This window comes from Marmota monax, unplaced genomic scaffold (assembly GCF_021218885.2).
Source record: "Marmota monax isolate L192 unplaced genomic scaffold, Marmota_monax_Labrador192_F-V1.1 WCK01_AAM20220418_F8-fsc00013, whole genome shotgun sequence".
NCBI lineage: Eukaryota > Metazoa > Chordata > Mammalia > Rodentia > Sciuridae > Marmota > Marmota monax.
In genome coordinates this window covers 19,936,482-19,952,310 of record NW_026692202.1, presented here as the reverse complement: position 1 = coordinate 19,952,310, position 15,829 = coordinate 19,936,482, and the positions used below count along the sequence as shown (strand labels likewise).

At 38.0% G+C, this 15,829-nt stretch overlaps 1 protein-coding gene across 2 annotated transcripts in view; it reads right to left on the bottom strand.

Moving 5' to 3' along the window:
- Nucleotides 1-6,148: 6,148 nt before the first annotated feature.
- Nucleotides 6,149-15,829, bottom strand: part of Rngtt (RNA guanylyltransferase and 5'-phosphatase) — a 234,044-nt gene continuing 224,363 nt past the window's right edge. For both annotated transcript variants that reach the window (XM_046431641.2, XM_046431631.2), the window contains 2 exons: nucleotides 10,268-10,391; nucleotides 6,149-8,878 (listed from right to left, as the gene is read on the bottom strand). In XM_046431641.2, coding sequence (XP_046287597.1) covers nucleotides 8,715-8,878; nucleotides 10,268-10,391 — 288 coding nt within the window. In that variant the 3' untranslated portion in view covers nucleotides 6,149-8,714. The remainder of the gene's footprint in view (nucleotides 8,879-10,267; nucleotides 10,392-15,829) is intronic.

The window sequence follows — 15,829 nt, the reverse complement described above, 5'->3', positions numbered from 1 at the left end:
GGCCTCACCAGTCTCTGGTGGAGCACCAGTAAGACAACCAGGTGCACTTGAGGTGGTCATGGTGCTTTTGCTGCAGGGACCCCAGAGTACTCTCAGTCAGGAGCTAGAGGTATCCATGGCTGATAGCTACAGTTCAGTCCTCATCTGGCCACCTTAGTGGGCTTAGAGTGTCAACAGCTACAATCAAACAAAGCATTGGTGTCTTGAAACTGAGGCTGAGAAGTTCTGGACAGTCCCTGTCATCATAAAGTGCATGCTCCCTGCTCCCCCACCATGATCACTACCTGTGGGGACATCTGTTAATCATCTGTTGATACTGGCTAAACCCCAAGCCCCACCACCTCCATTTCTTCCTATTTTCTCTTGACCTCGCCTATCCCTACCATATTTCTTGTCACCTACAAACCAAATTCAAGGCCCCATTCTCAGTCCTTGGCTGTCCCGTACTTTAATGGAGTGGTCACAACTCTTTCCTGCCTCCTCTTGCAGAAAACATTTCTTGAGCCTGTGGTGTGGTATGTGCATGACATTCTAGTGACTCAGAAGGCAGAGGCAGGAGGATCATAAGAGCCCAGGAGTTAGAGGTTGGCCTGGATCCCACAGCAAGGCCTCCATCCATGGATGTGGGAGTCCCTGACCCATTTTTTTACTTCATCTCCTCTATTCACTGCTTTTAGCAAAACTGTCCTGTAGGCAAATATCAAGTCTTTGCCAGCAGTGTACCTGCCTTACCTCACATAGCCAGGACAGCACGTCCACTTATCAGAAGCCCTTAGGCATCCAGCCCCCAGTCAGCTCTTCTTCTCCCTTGGGATTCTACCAGCACACCCTTGCCCCACCTCGGCTCAAACCCTCCACAGTCATCTCAGCTTCTCAACTTACTGTTGGATCTTGATGATTCACCCTCCTGAATGCTTGTCACTCTTTGTCTTCTATTTCTGTTGATGCCACCTGATATCCAGTTTTGACTCTCCCCTGGATGATGCCATCACTTCCACACAGGCCTTCACCTGTTTTTCTTCCTTCTGCTCCTTAGATTATTACCGGACTACTCTCACAAAGTGAATTTGTTTGAAAGCTTTCAATAACTCCTTATTATTGATCATATTTAGCCTAATCTCTTAATCTGTCCCCTGCCTATCCATGTAGCCCTACTTCATGTGTAGATTCAAGAAATATTTACTTTGTACCAGACTGGCTCAGGTAATGGAAATATAGCAATGGATGAAATAAAATTCTTAATTCACATAGAACTTATTCTAGAAAGGAGTAATAAAGGCAAACAAGTAAACACACTTGCCAGATCAGACATGGTTGCAGAAAAATGAAGCAGAATAAAAGAGTCGAAGGAATGGAATTGGTAGTTTAGACAGGAGGGTCTGAAAATGCCTTGTGATGAAGGAGAACAAGATAACAAGAGGGTTTGAATAAAGGGAGAAGAGACCTGTATGGAATTCTGGTAAGAGCATTCCAGGGACCGGAGAGCTTGCTTATCAAGTTGGAGAAAGCAAAGGAGCCAGTGTGGATGAGAAGATTGAACGAGGGGGAGGATGGCATATGAGATCAGAGTAGAGGCTGAAGCCAGGTGATGAAGGACCTCGTGGACTGTAGTATGTATGCAGTTAGGACTTTATTCTAAATAGGGTGGGATGCATTGGAAGGTTTTGAGGAATGGAGTGACATATTCTAAAAAATATTACACTGACAGCATGGTGGACAATGGATGAGGAGGGGGGATACAAGAATGGAAACTGGGATAGCAGTTAAGGGGATATTGTGCTAGTCTAGGCAACAGATGAGATGAGAGTTGCTGGAGAGAGTGAGGAGTTGTCAAGTTCATTTTGAAGGTAGTGCTGACAACATTTGATGATGGATTGGACGTAAAATGTGAGAGAAAGAAAAGAGTCAAGGATGATTCAGAAGCAACTGAAAAATGCACTTGCCAATAACTGAGCTTTAAGGAGACTGTGGGAAGAAAGGAAGTCTATAAGAGGAGGACTCAGTTTGGGGTGCATTCAGCTTGAGGTGACTATTAGACATCCAAGAGAAGATGTCAAGCTGTCACTTGGATGTTCAAGTTTAGCATTTGAGAGTGAGATGGGGCTGGAAATGAACTTGGAAATGGCTCGTGTCTGGGTGGTGCTCATGTTCAGAGTGGAGGAGAGTTCACATGGAGTGTGCACGGAGGTTGGTGGACAGAGCCTGGGCACTGAGTGGAGGTGAGAAGGTGGAGAGTGCTCAGCAAGGGAGACTGAGACAGAGCAGTTGGAGGGAGGAGCAAAGAACCAGGAGAGCACAGTGGCCCGAGGCCAAGTGCAAGCAGGGTCCAACAAGGTGTGTGTGTAGAGGGTCTTCCAGGTTTTAAAACAATCTTGTGCAGATGTGCATGAGCCAGTCAGTGTATAGATAAACAGGAACTGTCATAGATGGAGCACTGCAGACTCTGTGGAAATGGAAGTTTATTTTATTGTTTGTTCTTGCCTGTGAAATTTCCCATTCAGACAGACACACACACACACACACACACAGAGCTGTGTGAAGTACTGCTGACAGGTTGGTTATAGGATGGATCTGGCCCTGGAGAGGGCTCTAATGGAGATAAGAGCCTGTGGCAATGGGTTCAAGAGACTCAGAGGAAAGAAACATGGGGTGAACACATGCAATTAACTCCTTCAAGTGACATTGAAACGGGTCATTGTCAGAGAGATCAAGAGGCCCAGGGAGGGTGGCTAATGTGCTGGTTAAAATGGAGTGATGACAACTGTATTTCCAACCACTCCCCTCACACAGCTCTGGACAAAGCCTTCCATTGTCCCTTCCCTGCCCCATTTATCCCATCCACCTATCAAGGCCCAGATTCTCTCTCACCATGTGCATCACCCCAGTTGCACCAGTTGTTTCCAGTGTTCCATTTCACCCTACAAACATTTTCAAGAAGCTTTTAGACATGAGTTTTGGTTGTGGTGTTATCCAATAGGGGTCTTTACAGCCCTCATCTTTAATGTATAACAGAACATACTTGTTTATACTGAAGATCAGAACTACACAATGCTCCCCTGACTGACTTCAGAAGGGAAGAACTTCTATAGAAACTGTAAAGTTTCTTATTCCTTTAGATCCTGGAAGATAGCATTCACTAGTAGCCAACAAGAACAGGATCTTTCACTTGTCCTTCCCACTTGAAAAAACAAGGCTAGAAAGCACTGATTCATACTAAGAGGGATCATGGGCTAGAATTTATTTTTCAAACTATCTGAAAAGCCTCAGCAGTTACCAAAGGATTTCTCTTTGAAAACATCAGAAAATGGGTGGGAGCGGGTAGGTTGGGAGAACAAGCCTTCTAGTTTAAGGTATGGAAAGTTCAATGAAACTGCACTGAAAAATAAGACATGGTTAAAAACACTCCTTCCCTTACACCTCCCTCAGAGTGTGTCACAGCAAGGAGACCAGGACACTTTCTTAAGATCCTTCCTGCTGAGAAGCTTTCCTTAGAAGCACTCATTTTCAATGCAAAAGGCAAGAACAGACAAGACACTTCTGATCAGGATTGAGATGTGTTAGAGGAGGCCTCTGAAGAAATTCTTAAGAAACAAGAGATGTTATCAGTGCTTCTATTATGGTAAAAAGACTAGAGTGACCAAAAAAAAAAAAAAAATTAAGTTTATGAATGGCTAACATGAGGGGGACCACAGCACAAAAGAGCATTTAAATGTCCTGCCCCTTTTCCTACCAAGTGACAACTATTGCCAAACTCTGCTGTGGGTCACAGAGATGAGTCCCTGTGCTATGTTCAGGGCCCCTTATCTTGAGGGGAGAAGAGTATAAAGGTGCCATTCAGCAGACTCTCTGTAGGGGGAAGGCTCCCTTGATCCTGAGATGAAAGGCAATTGGGGGACTGCCCATAGAAGCAGCATCACGGCCATGTGTGAAGGCTCCTGGGCTCATCAGAGGATGGGGAAATGAGCAGCTGTGCCACTGCATTGCAGGACAGGCCTGAAAGCAAACCTAGGTGTGCAGGTTGGGCACAGCACTAAGGAAAATAGATTGTGGACAAAGTTCTGAGTTTTGTTTTGTTGTTTGTAGTAGTGGGGACTGAATCCACTGAGCTAACTGCTCAGCCCTTTTGTTTCACATTTTTAGAATTTTGAGACAGGGTCTCAGTAAGTTGCCCAGGCAGGTCTCAAATGTGCGATCCTCCTGCATCAGAAAATGGAGTCACTGAGATTGTAGTTATGTGCCACTGTTTGGCTTTGAGGTTGTGAAAACTGGTGGCACTCTGTTGGTCTGATTTGTTATTAAGGCCAAATTCTGTTTTTCTGTGTTGTTTGGCTATGCTCTGACTGAGCCTCAAACAGTTGAGAGTTTCATTCTTTTGGGATATTTTTAAATATCCAGGTAATTCCAGTTGTCACCTATGAACCTTGGGTCACAAGAGAATCAACCCCTAAGATTAGCTACTGTGAGGCAATCTATTCTGGCAATTCTGTTACTGAAATGACCTTTGGTTATAGAACCAATATCTGCTGCTGCTTTGAGTTGCCATGTCCACTTCCATGATGATGAGAAGCTCCTGCCTGGAATTCTACCTGTGCAACCGTGGTGTTGTGCTGTGTGATTCACAGCCTCAGTCCTTGAAAAAGATTTCACCAGCCTGGAGTGAAATATAGAAGCAAAAGACAATGCCCTGAATCTATCATAAACTTTGTTCTATGTAAAAGCCTCTGCTTTCTTCTAAAATATGTCCTACTTTCTTTTTTGGGTGTTAAGTTTTCTCTTATTTTATTAAATGATGGCAACGTAATTATTTTTGAAATGCCTTTCATGGAAAAATAGTTGGCAACCCCAGATCCATTCCCTAATGTTTTGGAATATGAAATCTGGAAGACTAGGTGGCCCCAGCTTGGAGTCCCCTCTACCACTGTCTTGTATCATGCACAGTAGTCACCTAGTGATAGTCAGATGAGGGACAGGTACATCCAGGTAAACCAAGGCTCCTGATGACCTGCCAAAGTGTCAGAGCTAACAGCCAACTATGCCACCAATCAAGAAAATTTTGGCCCAGGATGTAATTTAATCACTTATTGCTTCCTAATTACAGCTTTGGAATTTAGCATCTTAATGAGAATATTAAACTTCCCTTCATGGTAGCTTAGTCACTCACATTTAAATATTATTAAATAGTTAAATAAGGTCCTACTGCTCTCAACTTCATTTCCTTTTAGAGAGAGGTGTGTAAAGCCTATCACTCTGTCAGCACCAAAGAAACCATTTAAATAATTTGGGATGCCTGGAGGATGGGGTCATCCACCCAGGGACTATAAGAAAGGAAGCATTTAGGAGACTATTGTACAAAAATTTAGCCATTGGAGTAGAAAGACCTTATTGGGTTTCAGCTCACAACTTAAGACTCAGGTTCTTCATCTGAAAAGTCAGTAAGAGTACCTATCTGCACAGAGTAGCTGTCCTTAGACAGTTTAGCTCTTAGTGGAAACAGTCCTGATAAAAAGCTATAATTGTTAAGACAGGAGATTTACAAAATACTGGCTTTTATACAAGAATCATGGTTGGACATAGAAAGGTTCTCTTTGATCATCTGGCTCAACCTTGCTATTTCACAAATTGAAAAAAAAGGGGGAAAGGGCTCCAAAGAACTTAGATCAGTAAGAGGCAGAGCCTGGATTTGTTTCTGGGTCTGACCCAAGGGCTTCTAGGTTTCCCTCCGCCCCTGGGTCAGGACTTTCTTCACAACATAAGTTTTTTTCATGTGGGAGTATGAGGTTGTTGATTTTCAAGGTTTCTTGAGCCAGGAAGAACTCTATGCATAGTTCAAAATGGTGGTATCATTTAAACATTTAAAGATGGCAAATTCCATATAAAAATGCATAGTCAACACAAAAATTTGGTAGTTTGCTACTTCATCACTTTGGGCTATTTATTGCTGAGTATTTTAAAAGAATTAAATGCATTAAAATAATGTAATAGAATACTCATAGTGTAACCTGCTAAGATAAGGTAGATAAACAAAAATGTAAACATCATATAAAGATGTGCCTCCCCCCACTCTCCTAGCTTTCAAAAATACAATCCCCATGTCAATAAAATTAGTTTCATATGGAAAACAAAAACCAGTTTCTCAGGAAGAAAAATAGAAGATATTTTAAAGACTTGATTTTAATCTCTAGAGTACAGCAAAACTAGATACATTACATTGGGTGTGGCTGACAGGAACAAGATTGGATACCAACAACAGAAGAAACACAAAAGCAACACCAGTGAAAACAAAGTAAACACTTTCTTATTTTAAATCAGTAGTTTTATTACAATACGCACTGACACACAATTAGAGAAGGAATGTTCTGACATTTCTGAGCATTTCACGGAAAGCAAATGTAACCATCCAGGCAGTAGAGTCATCCACACCTTTTCCAAACAAAAAGCTAAAGCTTTTTACATGTGATAACTCAGGAAAAGCAAAGTTTTCTTATCCTTATATAAAATACTTCAGTCTTAGAAAATAGCTATTGGGAAGTGACCTAAGAAGGGAAGGGTTTCCTTCATAATGTCCCAAGTCCTGCTTCTAGGTTCCCCTCTGCCCTTGACTGTCTAAATGACTTGTTATGATACTCTAAATGGTAGCATGTTTGAGGGCTAAATGGAATCTACTTATAAGGCCAACTATTGTACTTCAATAGAAAGGAAAGGATAAGTTTAGAAAATTAAGTCCTGCTAAATGCACAATGGCAAAAAGAAAATATCTGGGTGTATTAAAAATGAGATGCTCTTTTCACATGACTCATTTCAAAGGTTACGATTACCATAAACATTTTAACTCTAAAAGATCATTGGCAAAAGCTTGCTTTTATATCTGCAAAAGGGCTTTGCTTTTGCACGGGCTCAAAAGCAAGCAACATACCATGTGAAGAGTTGCTAATCCTGGGGAAGCAGGCATCAGGCTACTTGGAGTTGCATAGTCATTTTATTTATTTATTTTTTGATTCACTTTGTAAAAGACACATGGACCCTTGAGAATTTCCCCCTTTTCAATAGTCACTGTGGCATTCAGATGTTTAAATCCCTTTAGCGCCCAAACATACAAAAGCACTCTAGGAAAAAAACATTAAAATGGCATTTTGGATAAATTCACACTACACATTACATAACTTGGGAACAATAAAGGAAAAAGCCCAAGCATGACTCTAGTATTTCACATAGAAAAGCACTGCATGAGAAAACTGTTTAAAAACATTAAAACTCAGGTGCATATAAATACATTTTTGGTTAATCTGTGCTATGTCATATAGAAATCCTGTCACATATTCAGCCTGCTAGGTAACTCATTTGGGTTTTCATGTCTGGCTGTATCAGTAGAAGAATATACACTGTTGCATATACTTACATATATATGCATATACATATATAAAATTTAGATCATGAAAATTTGTTTTAAATACATATATTTAAAACATGTACCTCTAAAAATAAATACATTAGCCTCTAATCAGCTAATTCTCAGAGTTCCTTCACAAGTCAATCAGAATACAGTTTCTCAACAATGGCAGATGACCAATTAGCTGCCCTTTAAACCCATTATCTCTCAGTAAACATTTTGGAATTCAGATGTATCACTGAAATAACATCCCTAGAATAGAATATAGATACAGTTTTGGCTTTGACAGTAAATGTCTTGATTTCCTTGATGTTCCTACAAGTGTAGGATTTTCTAGTGACAGCATTCCATTCTGTTGACATTACCTTCTAATAAGAGGAGTCAGCTGGCATTTCCTTGGCCATTTTATTTTAGGGAACTAACACAACATCATCTGTATTTGATATCGCTTTCATAGATCACAGTGAGTTGTGTGTTTTAATGTAATTTATAATGTGCTGATACCACTGAGGTAAAGCAGAAGTAGCCCTGGTATTTAAAAATGAAAAGTCTCCCAGGAGAGCCATACATAAAGGACCTGGTGGTAAGTAGTTCAAAACTATTGCCAGAATGGACACACCGGATATCTGATACGGTACTCCAAACAATAGAAACAGATTAAAATACTCAAAAGACTTGTTAAAGAAGCAATGCAAGTCACAAAAATGGAGCTTTACTTTTTTACTTTTACATCTCCAAAACAACTTCTTAAAATAATATAAGCCAGACCAAGTTGTTTAATACACAATACCTAACAACTTTGTCATCTGTTTCTGAATATAGGAATTTCAGAAATGTAAGGGATCATGATAAATGATAGCAAGAACTTTTAATGCCATTGCCTATATTTTTAATAGGAAAATTTGCCATAGTTGAAACACAGCTTCTAAAATATACAGAGTTTTATGCACTCACAGTTCCAGATTGCTAACTTTATAAATTAAAGGTAAAGTTATCCATATACAAACAAGGCCTCTTTTTCAGTGATTTCAATCTCATTTAAACCTTTGGATATTTCAATCTTCAGATTACACAAGGTAAGGCTGAGTTTATCCGATATAAATTAAATATTTACGTCCATTAGGTACTGTAGCACTGAGGAAACAAATGTATCAAATAATATACAAGTTGGCTACAATACCTTCCTTTTTCTTTTTTTTTTAATTCAAATGTGCATCAACATCTAGTCACACTTGTTTTTTCATTTTTCTGGCTGCAAAAATGGGGCAATAGCATTTTTTTCTCACTCATCTTTCCTCTTGAGCCTGAAGTCAGAGGCAGGTAGGTCTTAAGTTGAAGGACGTGGCCTTTTGGGAGGTGGTGGTGGCATGAGCTCGGTGTCAGGGTCCAGGTGATGCTTTCTCTTCTGCCCTTGAGAAGCTAACGCACATCTGTCAATGAACTCAAACAGCATCTCCTTGGTGACAGGGTTTGATATGCTATTGCACACAGCTGTGGACAAAGGGAGACAAGCATCTCACGTGAGGGTTAATTAGGGAAGCTGACTCACCACACACAGGCTTGTGAGAAAGGTTTAAACACTGCCATTTTACCAAAGGATGACATGCTTCTGATTAAACTAATCTCCTCCCTCTGCCCACCTTCCAAATAACTGCTTTCCTAGGGGCGATTCTTTACTGGAATATTAATTTTAAACTAAAACTTTAGGTATTTGGGTTATAAGCATGTCTTCACTATGGTTTTCTATTCCTTCAAATAGTTTTTTATGGGATTCTAATCTAGCACCGTACACTGAACTATAATACTTCGACTAAAACATCTACAGAAAAAGTGCACTACAATCTTCCAACTTTCCCTCAGGAAGATGTCCATTCTGAAACACTTAGCATAGCATTACTCATCATGCCTATGGCAGACCATATTATTTTAATAACTTCTTTGAAGTAAGATAGGTTAAAAAATTGTCTAATAAATAAAGCATCTTTTCTTGAATGACCAAAATTTAGTACCAATCATTTTCACTTTATTTACCTACTTGATTTTGGGAAAAAAGACACTGGCTTAATCATTGCTACTTTTGAACTCATCCTAAACGTGGATACTAATTCCAACAGGAGCCCTTAAATGTACAATAATCACTTTTAAACTGCAAAACCTAAACTGGCAATTTCTGTATTTTCTTCTAAGCTTATCATATCATCATTGATTAAGCATGCTAAAGTCCACAACTCTATTAACCTTTAATCTTGTTTTTTACCTTTTTCAACTCCAGTAAAAAATGTAATCTAGGGCAACTGCTACTAGTAATAAGTGTACCCTATAAATTTCAATTAATTTGTGTTGTTCCTCATAAAAAAAAAAACAACCTTAATTATTCTGAATCCCCAAAGAATTCAGATTGTACCCAAAGAACACTCTGAAGGATGGCATAGCAGATTTTGTGTTTTTTAAAATGGTTTTCATTTACTTTGTTCTCCATTGTTTGTAAAATTATTTTAGGAGCTGGAAATTACTTTCCCCTGCTAATTTTGTCTTTTACCATCTGGCAAACAATGATTTGTATAGTTTTGAATAGATCTGAAATTATCATGGCTTTTGTTGTTGTTGTTGGATAAATTCAACTTGTATATAGCCCAGTATCCTGCCCTTTACACTCTCTTCTGGGCACTTGGCACAAGCCCACTAGTTTAGAGAGGAAAACCTAAAGCTAACTGGAACCAAATAGGGTGCCAGACATGACAATGTTCTGGTCAACAAGGGTGAAGTACAAATGACTCTATGTACCATCAAGTAGAATGGCACATATAGCAGAATGTGGGTTCTAACAACTTAGTTTTTTTTTTTTAAATGTAATAACTACTGGTAGGTCGTCATACTCACCCATGGCAGTGTTGTAGGCATTAGGAAAACTTTTGTCTGTTCTCTGTCTCATGAAGACCCAGCTGTTGTTCTCAAATTTGCATTCTATAATTTTGTTGTCATACTGTTTTAGCTCTTTTGTCACCTGTTTTAAAAGAGAATTGACGAAAATATTTAAATCATCTGAAAGGCTTTTTGCTTCCATTATGTGACAGACACATTAGGAAATGCCAAAAACACCTCAGTAACTCTTCATGCAGAGCTCTTTGTCATCTGAAGTGTCTAATCAAGCCTAAAGATATGGTGTGCACTCCCTTGTACACATGCTCATTTATCCGACATTTTATAAATAGTCATGAAAACGGCTGTCAATATATAGCAATTAAAAGAAGCTAAGCAGAAAGCAGCCACTTCTGGGCCAAATGCAAATATGTTACCATGGGGACCAAGCCTTCAATACTGTCTGTGTCTGTGGCTTTCAGAAATTGAGTGTACTGATTAGGTTTCCTCAACCTTCAGGAAGGTCTCACCATCTAAATTCCTATGTCAAAATCCAAGAATTTCCCCTTATTCATAAAAAGTTGCACATAAAAAGTAAACGGTAGAACCAAACCCAAGCAATGTGCATCCTAAATATTTTGCTTTCAAGCAGAAATAATTAACCAAAAACCTAATCTTTAGGCTACTTTCTTCTCATCTGCCAAACTTGCATGAATATAGAGATGAAGCTACTTTGACTTTAGTTGGTGGGTTTCTTGGCTTCTTCACTTCAGATGATTGAAAGTGGATTAAAACTTACTTTATCAAACCTAAAAAGTATCCATGGTAACTACAGAACCTTTCAAAAGATATTCCACTGGGCTGTGAGGACAGTTTTCATAAATAGGAACCAAAGCTTATCTTTGCAGTTTTCAAATCAAATGCCAGTCATGGTAATATTTTAATTCTGTCCTCATCTTTCACAGCTAACAACTTTTCCTCACAATATGGTAGATTGCAATCATTTAACTTCATTAGCATTATTTGAAATGCTCTCATTTTTTCTACCCACATATTCACTATTACCTAGGAATATGAAGGGAAGGAAATTTTTAAAAGATGCTTTCAATTCACAGATTAGATAGTGCATATCTTCATAAAAACTTTCGAATTGTATTTCTTGTCCCTTAATGGGCATTATATTTGATTGAACTATTTGCATTTTCAACAAATCTAACGGGTACAACATTTTCAATGGTTCTGGAACTAGACCTGCCTCCAAAAACTGATGGTCCATAGTCCACTTAGCAAACCTGTGTCTTTATTCTCAACTATCCATCATCATAGACTAGACTCTCCTGCACTTTTTACTAGGGACCCACCTTTTTACTTTTGATTTACTATTTATAGCCAAGTACTAGGCAATTCATTCAATTAGATAACCACATGTATGTTATACTATTTGAAAGATCTAACAGAAATTTGTTTCCAACCCCTTCAAAGTCTTCATTTTCTTATTTCTAAAATGGGTAGACAAGTTCCTAATTTACTGAGTCATTGCAAGAATAATGAATAAAAATGCCTGGGACATCATAGATAATCAGTAAAATTGGTAACTGAATATAAAATTGGCAATGAAACACTTCTTTCTAAAAACTGGTTAAAAAAATGTACCATCTTAACAGTTTTCAAGTATACAGTTCAGTCATGCTAAGTATATTCACATTGTTGCACAAGAGATCTCTCAGGCTTTTTCATCTTACAACACTGCAACTCTGGACACACTAAGCATTAATTCTCCCTTCCACCCAGACCTTTCTATTTTTTGCTTCTGTGATTTTGACTTCAGATACTTCAAATGAGTAGAATCACACAGTATTTGTCCTTTTGTGACTGACTTAGCAAAATGTCCTTGAGGTTCATTCATGTTATAGCATGTGATAGGAGTTCCTTCTTCTTTAAAGCTACATAATATTCCATCATATGTATATATCACGTTGCCTTTAACTATGTCAATGAACTTTTGGGTTCCTTCTACTTCTTGGCAATGTTGCTGTTAATGTGGGAGCACAAATATCTCTTCAAGATCCTGCTTTGAGTTCTTTTGGAAAGTCAGAAGTGGGGTTGCTGGATCATATAGTAATTCTGTTTTTAATTTTTTGAAGAACCTTCATACTGTTTCCCAAAACGGTGGCACCTTTTACATTCCTACCAATTGCGGGGTTCCAACTTCTCTGTATGCTCACCAACATTTGTCGTCTACTTTTGATAGTGGCCATCCTGATGGATGTCAGATATCTCATTGTGGTTCTGATGTACACTTCCCTAATGATTGATGATGCTGAGCATCTTTTCATGCTTCTGGTTAAATACCTTCTTAGAAATGTCTATTCAAGTCCTTTGCCCATTTCTTAACCAAGGTTTTCTGTTGTTGAGTTGTACAGAAGTTTCTTACACATTCTAGATCTTAACACCTTATCAGAAATGATTTACAATTATTCCACTGTTTTACTCTGTTGATGAGCAAAGGATGTTAAATTTGATACTGTCTCTTTTGTCTATTTTTAATGTTACTGCTTCTAGTTTTGGTGCCATATCCAAGAAATCACTGTTAAATCTATGTCCTGAAGTTTCCCCGTGTATCTTTTTTTCTAGAAGTTAATAAATTTAGGATTTAAATTTTAGTTTAAATCCATTTTTCAGTTAATTTCCTATGTGATATAAAGTTAGAGTCAACTTCATTCTTTTGCATGTAAATATTCAGTTTTCCCAGCACCATTTATTGAAGAGACTGTCCTTCCCCACAGTGTTGTCTTGTTACCTCTGTGGAAAATCATTTGGCTCACCTATGCACAGGTTTATTTTTGGGCTCTCTGTTATACTGTTTTGTTTTATTTGGTGGTGGTGGGGGCGGTGAACCAGGAGTGCTTTACCACTATATATCCCCAGTCTTTTCAATTTTTATTTTGAGATAGGATCTCTCTTAAGTTGCTGAGGCTGGCCACAAACTTGTGATCTTCCAGCCTTGGCTTCCTAAATAGTTAGTATTATAGGAGTCGGCCAGCATAACTGGTGGCCTGTCTTTATGCTGGTAATTAAATACACTATCTAAGTTACTATTGTAGTATGTTTTAAAATAAGGAAGTATGAGGCTCGCATCTATTTGGGATTCCTTTAGATTCCATATGAATTCTACTTCTGTTAAAAAAAAAATACCATTGGGATTTTAATAGAGATTGCTTTAGGTAGTATGGATAGTTTAACCATGAACACTGAAAATCTTCTCATTATTTGTATCTTCTTTGATTTCTTTTAGAAGTATTGCTTATAAAAAAAACTTTAGAAGGAAATTCACTAAAGGAACCATGCTGACATAAAAAGGTACATTTTGAATATAGCTGTCAAGAAAATTATATAATATTTACTTTAGAAGAATGGATTGCTAGTCAACAATGTGCAGTCTGTACTTCTAGTAAGCGGCAATTATGGTAAGTCTTTATCATATAGCTTATCATTCTTGTGTTCTTAGTTTCAGAATTGCTATCAATCTGACTATAGTAACTTAGCAGTATTTATTAACTACATGTGTATCTGTTTGGCCAAGCATTAACAATCTGGGAAAGAGAACTTCCTGAAAAATACATGCATCTGCCACTACTAACTTGACTGCATTTCCATGTTCAAGAACAATACTTTGTTTTTCATTGATCATGCCAGTTATGTTCCCAAGACAGATATACTGCAAAGGCCCTCATTTGGTTAGATGGTAAAATATATCTAACTGATAAAAATAATATCTCCCATACTTGCACAAACTAAAGATAGATTTCACTAATACTTAGATCAAAAGAAAGACTGGCATTTAATTTTAGTATCCATATTATAATTTGTTACTATGATGACAATTATCCTCAATTACATATTATTATTTATTAAACCAGGTCCATTAGGCCTTCTAAAATCAACTGTTATTTTAGTTTGAGTTAATGAGAGCTTAAAAGTAAAAATAATAAAATATTTACAAATCACAATTTCCTATCTGTACCCATAATTACATTGAATTAATAAGCTTTCATTTTGGGGGGGGAATGTTAAGAAGCAATATATATTTTATATAGAAAATTTTTTTTCATGCATCCTTCTTATTGAATAACATACTTCTATAGTATGTGAATGTACCAATAATCTAGGGTTAAGAGACTGTCATATGAAACTGGACCTAGTACCTCTGAAGATTTTTAATTAGCAGTTCTAATTTTTAATTAGACCCAAAATGGAAAGAAAAAAAATCACAGTTGCTCTGTTCTGCCACATTTTTACAGACTGTTTTGTTGTTGCTCACAAAACCACACAATCGGTGTTGGCTGAAATGATTTGCACAGAGTAGACAGAGAGGTGTTTCTATTTCTAGGGTAGGACAGGAGCCTTTAGAATTACTGTCCCTGATCTATGGAAGTTCAGTTTCGTTATCTGTTCAACATAGTTCTCGAAACACTGGCCAGAGCAATTAGACAGACGAAAGAAATTAAAGGCAAAAAAAATAGGAAAAGAAGAACTTAAATTATCACTATTTGCAGATGACATGATTCTATACCTAGCAGACCCAAAAGGCTCTACAAAGAAACTATTAGAGCTAATAAATGAATTCAGCAAAGTGGCAGGATATAAAATCAACACGCATAAATCAAAGGCATTCCTGTATATCAGCGACAAATCCTCTGAAATGGAAATGAGGACAACCACTCCATTCACAATATCTTCAAAAAAAATAAAATACTTGGGAATCAACCTAACAAAAGAGGTGAAAGACTTATACAATGAAAACTACAGAACCCTAAAGAGAGAAATAGAAGAAGATCTTAGAAGATGGAAAAATATACCCTGTTCATGGATAGGCAGAACTAACATCATCAAAATGGCGATATTACCAAAAGTTCTCTATAGGTTTAATGCAATGCCAATCAAAATCCCAAAGGCATTTCTTGTAGAAATAGAGAAAGCAATCATGAAATTCATATGGAAAAATAAAAGACCCAGAATAGCAAAAACAATGCTAAGCAGGAAGTGTGAATCAGGCGGTATAGCGATACCAGACTTCAAACTATACTACAGAGCAATAGTAACAAAAACAGCATGGTACTGGTACCAAAATAGGCGGGTGGACCAATGGTACAGAATAGAGGACACAGAAACCAATCCACAAAACTACAACTATCTTATATTTGATAAAGGGGCTAAAAGCATGCAATGGAGGAAGGATAGCATCTTCAACAAATGGTGCTGGGAAAACTGGAAATCCATATGCAACAAAATGAAACTGAATCCCTTTCTCTCGCCATGCACAAAAGTGAATTCAAAATGGATCAAGGAGCTTGATATCAAATCAGAGACACGCCGTCTGATAGAAGAAAAAGTTGGCTGCGATCTACATTCGGTGGGGTCGGGCTCCAAATTCCTCAATAGGACACCCATAGCACAAAAGTTAATAACTAGAATCAACAAATGGGACTTACTCAAACTAAAAAGTTTTTTCTCAGCAAAAGAAACAATAAGAGAGGTAAATAGGGAGCCTACACCCTGGGAACAAATCTTTACTCCTCACAC